The sequence below is a fragment of the Oncorhynchus mykiss genome, chromosome 19, assembly GCF_013265735.2.
Source record: "Oncorhynchus mykiss isolate Arlee chromosome 19, USDA_OmykA_1.1, whole genome shotgun sequence".
Classification (NCBI taxonomy): Eukaryota; Metazoa; Chordata; class Actinopteri; order Salmoniformes; family Salmonidae; genus Oncorhynchus; species Oncorhynchus mykiss.
The window spans coordinates 49,471,418-49,483,808 of record NC_048583.1 but is presented as its reverse complement, the minus strand read 5'-3'; the positions used below and the strand labels follow the sequence as shown (position 1 = coordinate 49,483,808).

Sequence of the window (12,391 nt, the reverse complement as noted above, 5' to 3'; positions counted from 1 at the left end):
TCATCCAAGCTACTCAATAGTGCCCCTGCAGCCATAAGAAGTTAAAGGTCAATGCTGCTGCTTGTTGGAGACTTTGACTTGGCCTTAGATCACGAGGGGCTCCTGAGGACATTGCTACACCTCTGATGGGTTTGACAGGGCAGCCGTTTGACCACAGTTACTAACTCCTGAATTACTGTTTCTCCAGGGAGATAGGGAGCTCTACTTTACGTCTGAAGGTCAGGTGTGAGTGACTTCTCCCCAATGTGACCTTGCCGCTGTAGGCCCAATTGACAGTGACATCATGCCTGTGACCTTTGTGTGAGGGTAATTTTAGAGTGCCGATTGCTTAGGTGTCAATGACTTATGGACATGGGTAAGTGTGTATGAAGATCAAGTGGCACACTGTAGAGCAGGAGTGTCAAACATACGGCCCACAGACCAGATCCCGATGGCAAGCCAATTCAATTCGGTTAGGGGGTGGTTTGAGTCATTTAAAAAAAATATATATATATATATATATATATATTATTATTATATTATTATTTTTCATTTTTCAGTCAAAAAAATCTTATATCGACATTGAAATGACTAAAACCAAACTGTGTAGAAATTATAATGGCTCAAAAGTCTCTGTCCAGCTCGCTAACAGTCATCGAAACCGAAGCTAGACAGTCAGGGAGCAATCGATGCAAAGCAATGGATAGAGGACTATTTTTAGAAACATTTTACGATGGGAAATATAACCAATTTTAAGTGTGTTCCTCCAGGCCTCGGTGAAGACCAAATGCGGCCCGTGGAGCAAAATGAGTTATCCACCCCTGCTGTAGAGGCTGGATGATACTCTGTACAGTAGGCTGACATGGTGATCTGACTTGGCATTGGGATTTGAATGATACCGATGCTCATAATCCTTCAACATAAACAAAAGATCTGCTCTATTAGAATCTAGAATTCAACACATCCTCTGTATAGAGGTAATTTCACTGTAAGATCTACTCCCCTTTAATTTGGTGCATGTGACAAATAAAATTTGATTTGAAGTATGATGAGCTCTAAAAAGGGATAGTTGTTACGTACCTCCTAAAGGAGGGAGGTGCAGGAATCAGGAGCAGGAGAGCAAGGAAGTCCCAGTGGCACAATTGTTTATTGAGCAGTCCCAACCCAACTACAACATGGGACTGAAACACGCCCAAATGAGGTTAACACACACAGGGAAATAAAGGCTACACACAGAGGAGAAACCTCTACTCCTAAACTCATACCAACCGGCACAACTGCCGTGAGAAAAGAAAACCCTGTGGTGCAGACACGCACCCCTAACAACGTAACCACAGCAACCAATCCCGCACAAAGACTAGCAGGCAGCGGAGGTAAATATACCCACCGAAATCAACTAATAAGACACAAGTGTAAACAATAAGACAGGCACAAACGAAAAATGGATCAGTGGCAGCTAGTAGGCCGGCGATGAAAACCGCCGAGCACCGCCCGAACAGGAAGAGGAGATACCTTCAGTGGAAGTTGTGACAATAGTTAATTACAGATTCATTGCATTGCCATTCATTCTTGTTGTTGAAGACAGAAGTTTGTTTGTTTGTCTGTGAGCTGTAGAGTTCTAGGCCTACGGTCTCTGTATTGATCCATACCATATCGCTCAGAGTCAGCACCTCATAAAACCATTGTCAGGGTTCCCATGTGTCCGAGTGTTCATAGAGTCTATCTCCTCACCTCCAGGGAGCGGAACTGGCTCATCCCTATCTGTTTTCCCCATTATACGTCAGCTTTATACGGAGCAGAACGCAGATCCTCATCTCCCAAGATGACACAACAGCAGACAGACTCGCTGTCCTCTCTCCTACTGAGCTTAAAGCTTCCTGTCTGTAGGCAGGGGTATTAGGAGATGAATCACAGGGCTACTTTGCATTGTTTTCCATCAACAGAATTTGGCTTAGCCAAAACAGCGCTGTGTCTATGGAGACCGCTTTAAGTAATGTAAGAAGTGTCTGAATCACTTGTGTACACAGGCTTTTGTAGTAGCCTGTGTGTAGGAGCCATTTCTCTTGAAACACATTGCCTGTTAGTGAACACAGGAAAGGGGGGAAACAAATTAAGGAGGAGTGTAAAGAACGCCCTCATCTGACCAGGGTCCCTCCTACTTCCTCACAGTCTAAACCACAGCCCCACAGATCTCTGCCTAACTGCCTATGGGTGAGTTGACGTCACCAGCTAAAAGTCCGGTGCTACACACACAGCATTTATTCACCTTTCATTGTCCTGATGACATGCTTGGAATGTGATGGTAGAGTTCTTGTGGAGAAATGCCAACTCTGAACTTGGAGTGGATCCTGTACTATGGCAAACATGCTAGACATGGACTCTCCTGTAGTTCATCTAGAATAGTGGGTAAGTTTTGGTTGGTGTCTAAGTTGTTTAGAGTGCAAATGTTTCTGCTGGTATAAAATGTACTGCAGTCAGAAATATGTTTCTTGGTTGATATCCTAGCTCATTGTGAGATTTACTGTATAAAAACTTCAGGCAAAAGATGGTTAGGAGAGTTCCCAAGACAACTTTGCATTCAGTGTGGAGAGATTCCTCACATGGACACGCACAGCATAAAAAGAAGCAGAGAGAAAAAGAGACTCAGTGGGGGATTAATCAAACTTTCACTCACATTTTGTTTTCTCAGTCTTGATTTCAGCAGCAAGGATGGAAAACAGCAAGGGAGTTTTTGGCAGTTTTTCCTAGTGTACTAGATCGTTCAGTGTGCTGCAGCTCTTTGCCAAATTAAGTGTGCGAGCCATGGCTGTCTGAGCCAGAAAGAATTAGTGGAGGGTTCAGTGTCTGATCTGACCCATCATTGTTCCCTGTGACACAGAATCATGTGTTTTTTCATTAATCCTTCCTTATCCTGATCATCCTTTATGCAGTAAAATAAACGGATCCAGAGGAAATCAGGCTAACATCTATCAGGTTTATTAATTGGGAATCCCTTTTGATAAATATGATTGAATACATCCCAAAGAGTATGTAGCAGCAGCAAATATCAGTAGTCATGTCTTGTAAATAAATAGTATCTCAGTGTTTAAGTTTCATGGCAGCTTACTGTATATTGTGTTCAATCACTCCTGTCATGTGAGACCAATTCTCTATGGTTTGACATTTCTGTAGAAATTCAAAAAATGATTGTGCTACAAAGTATCAAGCTTGGCTGAAGTGAATGATGTTTAAATTATATTTTTCTTTGTGAAAGATTACATTACAGAATGATACGCCAAATAAAATTACTTCTAGGATGTACAGTCCAGCAGAACAGTTTACACATCCTTAATGGTAAAAAAAAATGTTTCTCTTGCCAGATTGAAGAGGTTGCTGGAGAATGAGAAAGCCTACCAGGTCCGTAAAGAGAAGGAGAACACCAAGCGTTTGGAGAAGGTGAGGGAGGAGCTGGTCAAACTGAAGTCCTTTGCCCTGATGCTGGTGGACGAGCGGCAACTCCACCTGGAGCAGATGGACCAGCAGAGCCAGAGGGTCCAGGAGCTGACCCAGCAGCTGTCCCAGAGGGAGCAGGACCTGAGCAACGCCAGTGCCCGGGCCCAGGAGGACAGACAGAGGGCCCTGAGCTTGGAGGGCGAGCTGAGTGAGTGCCAGGCCAAGTTTACCCAGGAGCAGGAGGAGATTACAGCCAAGCTGGCCACCCAGGAGTCCCAGAACCGCCAGTTGGATGTCAAGCTGTCTGGACTCACCCACACTCTGGAGGAGCTGGAGGAGAGCAACAGGGCTCTGAGGAGGTCAGAGGAGGAGCGCAATGGGGCTCTGAGGAGGTCAGAAGACATGCTGGAGGAGAGCAACGGGGCTCTGAGGAGGTCAAAGGAGGAGCTGGAGGAGAGCAAATGGGCTCTGAGGAGGTCAAAGGAGGAGCTGGAGGAGAGCAACGGGGCTCTGAGGACGTCAAAGGAGGAGCTGGACGAGCTGAGGGACAAGATCAGCAAAGGGGATTGTGGGAACTCTAACCTAATGACTGAACTGGAGAACCTCCGCAAACGGGTATTTCAGATGGAAGGGCAGGACGAGGAGATCACCAAGGCAGAGGCCCAGTGCAGGGAGCTGAGGAAGAGGTTGCAGGAGGAAGAGAGTCGAGGGAAAGAACTCAAACTGCAAGTGGAGAAGCTCCAGAGGAGAATGGTGGAACTGGAGAGACTAGAGGGGGCTTTCAATGCCAGCAAGGCGGAGTGCTTCCAGTTACACGCCACTCTGGAGAGAGAGAAGGACGTGTCAAAGGAGCTTGCCGACGAACTGGTGGCCGTTAAGATACGCATGAAAGAGATGGAATCCTCTGAGCTGAGACTGGAAAAGACTGAGCAGGGCCTTAAAGATGACCTGGCAAAGCTGAAATCATTCACTATGGTAATGGTTGATGAGAAAAATAATATGATGGAGAGAATGCTGTTAGAGGAGAAGAAGAGGGATGATCTGAGTAAGATGTTCAAAGTGGAGCAGGTCAAGGTCATGGAGGTGACTGAGAGATTGATAGAGGAGAGTAAAAAGCTCCTGACTTTGAAATCAGAGATGGAGGCCAAGGTTGGGACCCTCACCAGAGAGAAAGGAGAGCTTAGCACTAAGCTCACATGTGAAATGAAAAAGAGCAAGGATCTGAGCTCCAAAGTCAGCCAAATGAACAAGAGGTCAGATGGATTGCAGGAGGCAGAAAATATATCCACAAATAACATAGCAAAGAGGGAACTGGGAAGCTTGTCAGATGGGAGTTCGAAAGAGGACAACAGGGTGAAGGAGCTAACGTTTGAAATAGAGCGGTTGAAAAACCGTCTCAAGCAGCTGGAGGTTGTGGAGGGCGATTTGATAAAGACAGAGGATCAGTATGACCTGCTGGAGAAAAAGTTAATGACGGAGCAAGACAAGGCCAACATTCTCTCCCAGCAGGTGGAGGAGATGAGGAGTCAGATCGCCAGGACTAAAGCAATAGAGAATGGAGAGGTGGAGAGCCAGGAGGCAGACCTACGACAGCGCTGCAGGACAGAGAACGCCAACACCAGAGACATGCAGAATGACATGGTAGCCCTCAAGGAGAAGATCCATGAGCTGATGCACAAAGAAGACCAGCTCTCTCAACTCCAAGTGGACTACTCATTCCTCCAGCAGAGGTTCCTAGAGGAAGAGGAGAAGAAGAACAACATGAGCATTGAGGTCCTCCACCTCACCAAAGAGCTGGAGGTGACCAAGCGCCACAGCCGCGCTCTACGACCCAGTCTGAACGGGAGGAGGATGGTGGACATTGCCATGGCGTCCACAGGAGTTCAGACTGATGCGCTGGCCAATGAGACGGCAGAAGAGGACACCCCAGCCGTGTTCATCAGGAAGTCCGTCCAGGAAGAGAATCACATCATGAGTAATCTTCGACAGAAGGGTCTCAAGAAACCCACAGAGAAAGCTGGTGGTCATGAACGCTACTCACCCTCTGTTGCTGCTGACCTCAGCATGAAGAAGTCCTGGATTCCCTGGATGAGGAAGAGGGAAATCATCCCTCAGGGTGGTAATCTGGACAAGTCTGTCCATGTCAACAGTGAATCCATGCATTCTGATCTGGCCATGTCCCAGAAGCAAGGGCAGCCTTTACGCATCAGAGTGACCCCAGACCACGAGAACAGCACGGCTACCTTGGAGATCAGCAGTCCTTCTACTGAGGACCTCTATTCCAGCTCCAGCCTCAGCCTCAGTCCCACCCTGCAGGGCCACCAGAAGCCTCGGATCACTATCATTCCCACCCACACTGCCGCAGCTTCAAGGGGAAAAGCCAGTGCCGGGCCAGGGGGACCAGAGAGGTCCAAGTCCCCGGTCACCGTCACCACCATCTCCAGGGCCAAGTCACCAGAGATCAGCAAGGCCTCCTCCTCATCAGGCAGACCCATATCACCCATATCCATCATGACAGTTAGCGCTTCTATGGTGTCCAACATGTCCACCTCCCCAGAGCCCCAGGAGATGACCATGGGCCGAGCCGTGTTCAAGGTGACCCCTGAGAAACAGATGGTCCCCACACCGATCAGGAAGTACAATTCCAATGCCAGTATCATCACCACCACAGAGGACAACAAGATTCACATCCACCTGCACGGCTCCCAGTTCAATAAGGGCCCCTCGGAGGGCCACAACAACACAGGACCCAAGGTGGTGGTTAGGCCTGTCGGCATGGCAACAGAGTGTAGCAGAGAGATGATGTTATCCACAGGCACAGTGTTGCGCTCCCCTCGCCATAGTGCCACTACTGTCAAAACCACACCCAGTAAAGTGATGAGCAGCATCACCATCACTGCAGTCACGTCCACCCCTGCCAGACCAACACAAGCTGTGGTGAGTCTCCTCAGTACATCAATTCACCTGGTTGTTATGTTAATGTGTTATTAACTGGCTCAAACGTATACTTTGAGTTGTGTTAACCCTATGCACCGACAATTAAATTAGGAATCTAATAAAAGGAAATCTATGAAAATAATTATGTTTATGAACTATAAAAATAATGATTTTGAAAGATTGTGGACATGTACATTCCTTTCTGTTATGTAACATATTGATGGGCGACAAGGTAGCATCTCATTGAATGCGTGGTATAATGAGGTCTTTGTGGGGCAAATGGTAGCGTGACAGAGTGAGCTTTATCAACAGCCCTCCAGACAACAGAGCTCTAATGATGTGGCAATCTGCCACCATGTTACAATCATCCTGTCACTTATAGCTGCTGCTCAGTGTGTTCATTCTCACACAAACACCCTTACTGACAGAAGAAAGGCAGCACATAGCCAGTAGGCTGCCATACGCCGTAACATGACTCTCAGCATTACTCCCCCACTGAGTTGGTCTTGAAAGAAGGACAGTTCCTATAGTATATGTTCTCTAAGGGAAATGTTTTCATTGATATTCCCCCTCAGTAATTGATCCTTTTCTTCTACCCGTTTCTCTGTTGTGGCCTCCTCGTCTCTCACCCCCTCTCCTCTTTCTATCCTATCCCTTTATCGCCCAGCATGATGTCCACCCACCCCGGGCAGGGCTCACCCGTATCCCCATGTCCAAGGGCCTGAAGACGGGCAAAGCCATGCTGGGAGCCCTGGGGATGTCTGGAGGAATGAGGCTGGAGCAGAGAGCAGAAAGCCAGTCCATGAGGATAGAGCTGAAGAAATCTACAATCAGCAGCACAACAGCCTTTCAAAATGGAGGGAAAAGCTGTTAGAGCCAGAGACACTAACAGGGAACTGAAGTCAAACAAGCTGCCAACCCATAGTAATGTTCTATGGGTCAAAGGTGCTCAGTATAGAGGCACCATTAAATGACCTGGAGACAGAGAGCGAGGGGGGATTTTCAGACAAGGGAAAGTCGTTTGGCTCCTCTCTATTGAGCAGGAGCCTGAGTTGATCATTGTGTTCTTGTCTAACTGAAAACAGTACACATATCTAATATATTATATTTTTAGAAACTATTTATATTCTGTTCTCAGTGTGTGTAATGTGGATGAAATCAACTGAACTGCGTTGTTTGATAAGCGCTGGCATGTGTGCATTTTGTAAGGGGAGGGTGTATTGTCAGGTAGTTCTGCTATTAACTGCTAACTAGTTCTGCTATTAACTGCTATTAACTGCTTCATGTACTCATGTACTCATTAGGGGACTGCTTCACCTAGTGAGCTTTTCATTATGCATTTTTGTACTGCATTTAATATGGAGGCCATATCATTTGGTTTGCAGCAAATTAAACGTGTCCTTTTTATGTAAAGTTTTTTAAATAACCATTATTTTTTTTGAAAGATGACCTACAGAATATTGTTTTGAGAATACATGCAACATTGAGTGGACAATGTTAATGTTCTCATTATTTTAGATGCATTCTTTGGGCAAGGCATCAGTTGAACCAGACTCACTATAGTAATTAATTCATCTCACATTCATTTACTGACTAGGCAGTGTTTGTATTGACTTACTGTGTGTTATGAAATTGGAAAATATATAAACAGGAAAATATATCAAAACAAATGGCCGTATACATCAATGCTTCTGCTGTGATACACTGGAGAGCCAAATTGTCACAGTCATCTTTCAATTGTGGAGCGCTCACTTGCCATAGAGCAATTAAAATCAACTCGTTTAACAAGCTGCCTGTGTCTACAATCACCAACCATGTGCCCTCTGAATGAAAGAATAATATTGTTTCTAATTTGCTCAATCGACCAATGAGAGAATCAAACCAGTGTCATTAGATGGGTTTGTTGTGAGTCAAAGCGTAACTAGCCTGAGACCCCTTATGGGAAATGTATGTATAGAAATATAGGAATTCAAAATGCATCAAAATATATTTTGTAATGTCTATGCCATAAATAAAATATCTCTACATGTTTTAAATGTGTATAAAATAGACCTGCCTTTACAGTTTAACGTAACTCAATGCACAAGCAATGAGCATTGTCAATTATAATAGAACACATTGAATTAATGTGAACATGATGAAACAATTGAAAGAAACATAAATTGTAATACATTTTCTATGATGGTCTTTTTTGTATGCTGATTTGGATATGAGCAAATTCACTCAGAGCAAATGGCCTGTGGGACAAAAAGAAGAATGGTTCATATATGGCTGAAGTAGCAGGGATGTTAAAGTAAAAGCTCAGTTGAGGAGGTGAATAGATACATTTTGGAAGGATTCAGTCAAACCTCACTAGGGTAGATTGTCATGTGACACAACCATTGATGCCATGAGGTCAAAGTGTGAGGGAGGGAGCAGGCCAGAGAGCTTTCGAGAGAGTGGTCCAGGCCCCTGGCTTGGAGGCTTTGAGATGGTCACATCAATGTAGGGGATCTGCGGCCCCATAGACTTGCGGTTGATGTTAGCAGGAAATCACCAGAGAAAGCTATGATTGGCTGACAGTCTTGGAGCTAAACCTAGTGTAGTGTAAAGCAATATTCAAGTATAGAGCACCTACAGTCAGTCAGTCCAGAAAAATCTACCACTTGCAATCTATTACATCACTGACATATACATCCATCCCTAACATAAATATTATTTGGGCGCTTTGTGTCACAAATTAGTCAGTGAACATGGGGTTAGAATAGAATATAAAAAATTAAAATGAGAGTATTTTCCCAGAGGGAACTTCAGTGAAGTCTGAATAAGGTAAACTGTAAATCATATAGACTACAGTGAATTGAGATATAACGTATTGTAGCCTCATCCTATGAGGATGATATGTCCAGTGTCACATGTAAACATAATGAAACAATGAGTGCATATTTTAAAATCCACTGCGACACAAGGTGATCAATTCAAAATGTTAAAAGGTGCAATATGCAGAAATTGCTCCGCCATTTCCTTGTTGCTAAAATTCGAATAGTTCGCCTAATTTCCGTTGAATTTCTGTCCATGCAGTGCTTATAGGCGTCTGGTATCCAACGTTACAGTGCATTAAAAATCACCTACTGTAGAGAATCATTGTACCATCTAGACCGCTTTTAAATATATTTTCAACTGTTTGAAGACGGTGTATTAATCAAATGTAAAATACGTAAGAAACTAAATTTAAGAACGGGGAGCATAGAAATAGCGCACATAGAACAGATCTACCACTTCTTAGACTTGCTTTCAACTAGTGTGCAACTGCAGCCCGCAATTCAGTGTGTTCCTGCATGTAGGCAGTTCCTTCATGAACACCCACAAGCATCCCATCGGTTCTTACATGAATGCCCCTCCTTGAGCGTTCCTGCATGACAGTTTTGAATGTGGGTCAAAAGGGAAAAATATGTATTATCTGAATTGTTTTGACCCTGCTAACTAGCGGGAGGGATACCAGTAGAGTGTCCTTCACTCCCACCCGCCAAATACCTGCCCTCATCGCGGTTACCATATCTGTAACTGCGATGAGGCTACCCGGATAAAGCACTAAATAAACTTCAGTTAGTGCTAAATACGGCTGGAGGCAGGGCTTTCTCCTATAGAGCTTCATTTTTATGGAATGGTCTGCCTACCCATGTGAGAGACGCAGACTCGGTCTCAACCTTTAAGTCTTTATTGAAGACTCATCTCTTCAATAGGTCCTATGATTGAGTGTAGTCTGGCCCAGGAATGTGAAGGTGAACGGAAAGGCACTGGAGCAACCAACCGCCCTTGCGGTCTCTGCCTGGCCGGTTCCCCTCTCTCCACTGGGATTCTCTGCCTCTAACCCTATTACAGGGGCTGAGTCACTGGCTTACTGGTGCTCTTCCATGCCGTCTCTAGGAGGGGTGTATCACTTGAGTGGGTTGAGTCACTGACTTGGTCTTCCTGTCTGGGTTGGCGCCCCCCCCTTGGGTTGTGCCGTGGGGGAGATCTTTGTGGGCTATACTCTGTCGTCTCTTAGGATGGTAAGTTGGTGGTTGAAGATATCCCTCTAGTGGTGTGGGGGCTGTGCTTTGGCAAAGTGGGTGGGGTTATATCCTGCCTGTTTGGCCCTGTCCGGAGGTATCATCGGATGGGGCCACAGTGTCTCCTGACCCCTCCTGTATCAGCCTCCAGTATTTATGCTGCAGTAGTTTATGTGTCGGGGGGCTAGAGTCAGTCTGTCATATCTGGATTATTTCTCCTTTCTTATCCGGTGTCCTGTGTGAATGTAAGTATGCTCTCTCTAATTCTCTCTTTCTCTCTCTCGGGGGACCTGAGCCCTAGGACCATGCCTCGGGACAACCTGGCATGATGACTCCTTGCTGTCCCCAGTCCACCTGGCTGTGCTGCTGCTCCAGTTTCAACTGTTGTGTTTGCGGCTATGGAACCCTGATCTGTTCACCGGACGTGCTACCTGTCCCAGACCTGCTGTTTTCAACTCTCTAGAGACAGCAGGAGTGGTAGAGATACTCTCAATGATCGGCTATGAAAAGCCAACTGACATTTACTCCTGAGGTGCTGACCTGTTGCACCCTCGACCACTACTGTGATTATTATTATTTGACCATGCTGGTCATTTATGAACATTTGAACATCTTGGCCATGTTCTGTTATATAAAAAAAATCTCCACCCGGCCCAGCCAGAAGAGGACTGGCCACCCCTCATAGCCTGGTTCCTCTCTAGGTTTCTTCCTAGGTTTTGGCCTTTCTAGGGAGTTTTTCCTAGCCACCGTGCTTCTACAGCTGCAGCTTCTATTGCTTGCTGTTTGGAGTTTTAGGCTGGGTTTCTGTACAGCACTTTGAGATATCAGCTGATCTAAGAAGGTCTATATAAATACATTTCACATTGATTTGATCTGTGGGAAAACAGTGCCAGACATCTGGGGGCGAAGGACACTGTCTACCGGTCGCCCCGTCTCCCGCTAGCACAACACTATGGTGGGTGATAAGTGCCAGCATACCCCATAGTGCCCAATAGGCAGGGAGAAGGACACTACCGGTGTACAGCTAGCTAGCTATCGTTGTGGCAACCACCCCTTCTTCGGTGGGGCTTATCAGTGGCTGGCATCCTATGTTATTGTGCATTAACACCACCTAGTGTACTGGAGCCAGTGGCGATTTTAGTATGATGGGGCAAACTAAATCTATTTTTTTATACATGCCAGCAAAGACACTACACAACATTAAACAATACATTCATTGTACTATAACGTGGAGTGAATCATTACCACTGCTACACCTACCTATCAGTGAAGCCTCATCTGACAGCCAAAAAGATCATTCAGCCTCATTTATTTACTGCCTTTTTAAAAACCATACCTGACGTGCTTAAATAAATATGGTTTCTACTAACTCCTTGTGGATTTCTGTAACTCAATAAGAATCGCATTCTTCTTCAAAATGAACAAATGCCGACATGATTGAGTTTTGAACCATACAGAAACATGAATACATTTATTTTCAGTAAATTCATAATGTTTGATCTTCATCATTAACACTTAGAGCTAAGTATAAGAAACTGCACGCAAACGACCTGCGACAAGGTAGGCCAAGTCGTTCGGCACTTTCAAAATGGACACTGACTGAAATTAAGATACCAAGATGTTGAGGCCTTAACTTTACTCTTCTTTAAGTCATCACAGAGAGAGAGAGACACAGGCGAGAGAGACGCGGTATGCCTACCATTTTAAGTATTTTATAAGACCTACAGCATGTGGTCTAAAAAGGAAGGAAAATACAATCACGAGGGTCCACTTTTAAAGACAATATACCAACACACAGACAGCGCACCGCACAAACATAACAGCTCTCGCAATATCAATTGGAATTACATGGGTCTATTACTGATCTTTTTGTAGAATTATTTGGGGGGAAATTAGGAAGAGACTGTCACTGGCAAACACAGTTACATGCCCAACAACATTATATTGTACCCCGTCCTCGTGGAGAAAAGCACATTGGCTAATTATAATTCACAAAGTAAGCAAAACAATGA

General features: G+C 45.1%; 1 protein-coding gene across 3 annotated transcripts in view; it reads left to right on the top strand.

Annotated features, from left to right (window-relative positions):
• Window positions 1-8,136, top strand: part of LOC110498061 (filamin-A-interacting protein 1) — a 47,693-nt gene extending 39,557 nt beyond the window's left edge. The window contains exons 1-3 of one of the 3 annotated variants that reach the window (XM_021574628.2): window positions 582-2,381; window positions 3,339-6,348; window positions 7,016-8,136. In XM_021574628.2, the coding sequence (XP_021430303.2) occupies window positions 3,454-6,348; window positions 7,016-7,222 (3,102 nt within the window). In that variant the 5' untranslated portion in view covers window positions 582-2,381; window positions 3,339-3,453 and the 3' untranslated portion in view covers window positions 7,223-8,136. Of the gene's footprint in view, window positions 1-581; window positions 2,386-3,338; window positions 6,349-7,015 lie in introns of those variants that run through there. The other 2 variants (XM_021574627.2, XM_021574625.2) reach the window with 2 other exon arrangements.
• The last annotated feature ends 4,255 nt before the right edge of the window (window positions 8,137-12,391 follow it).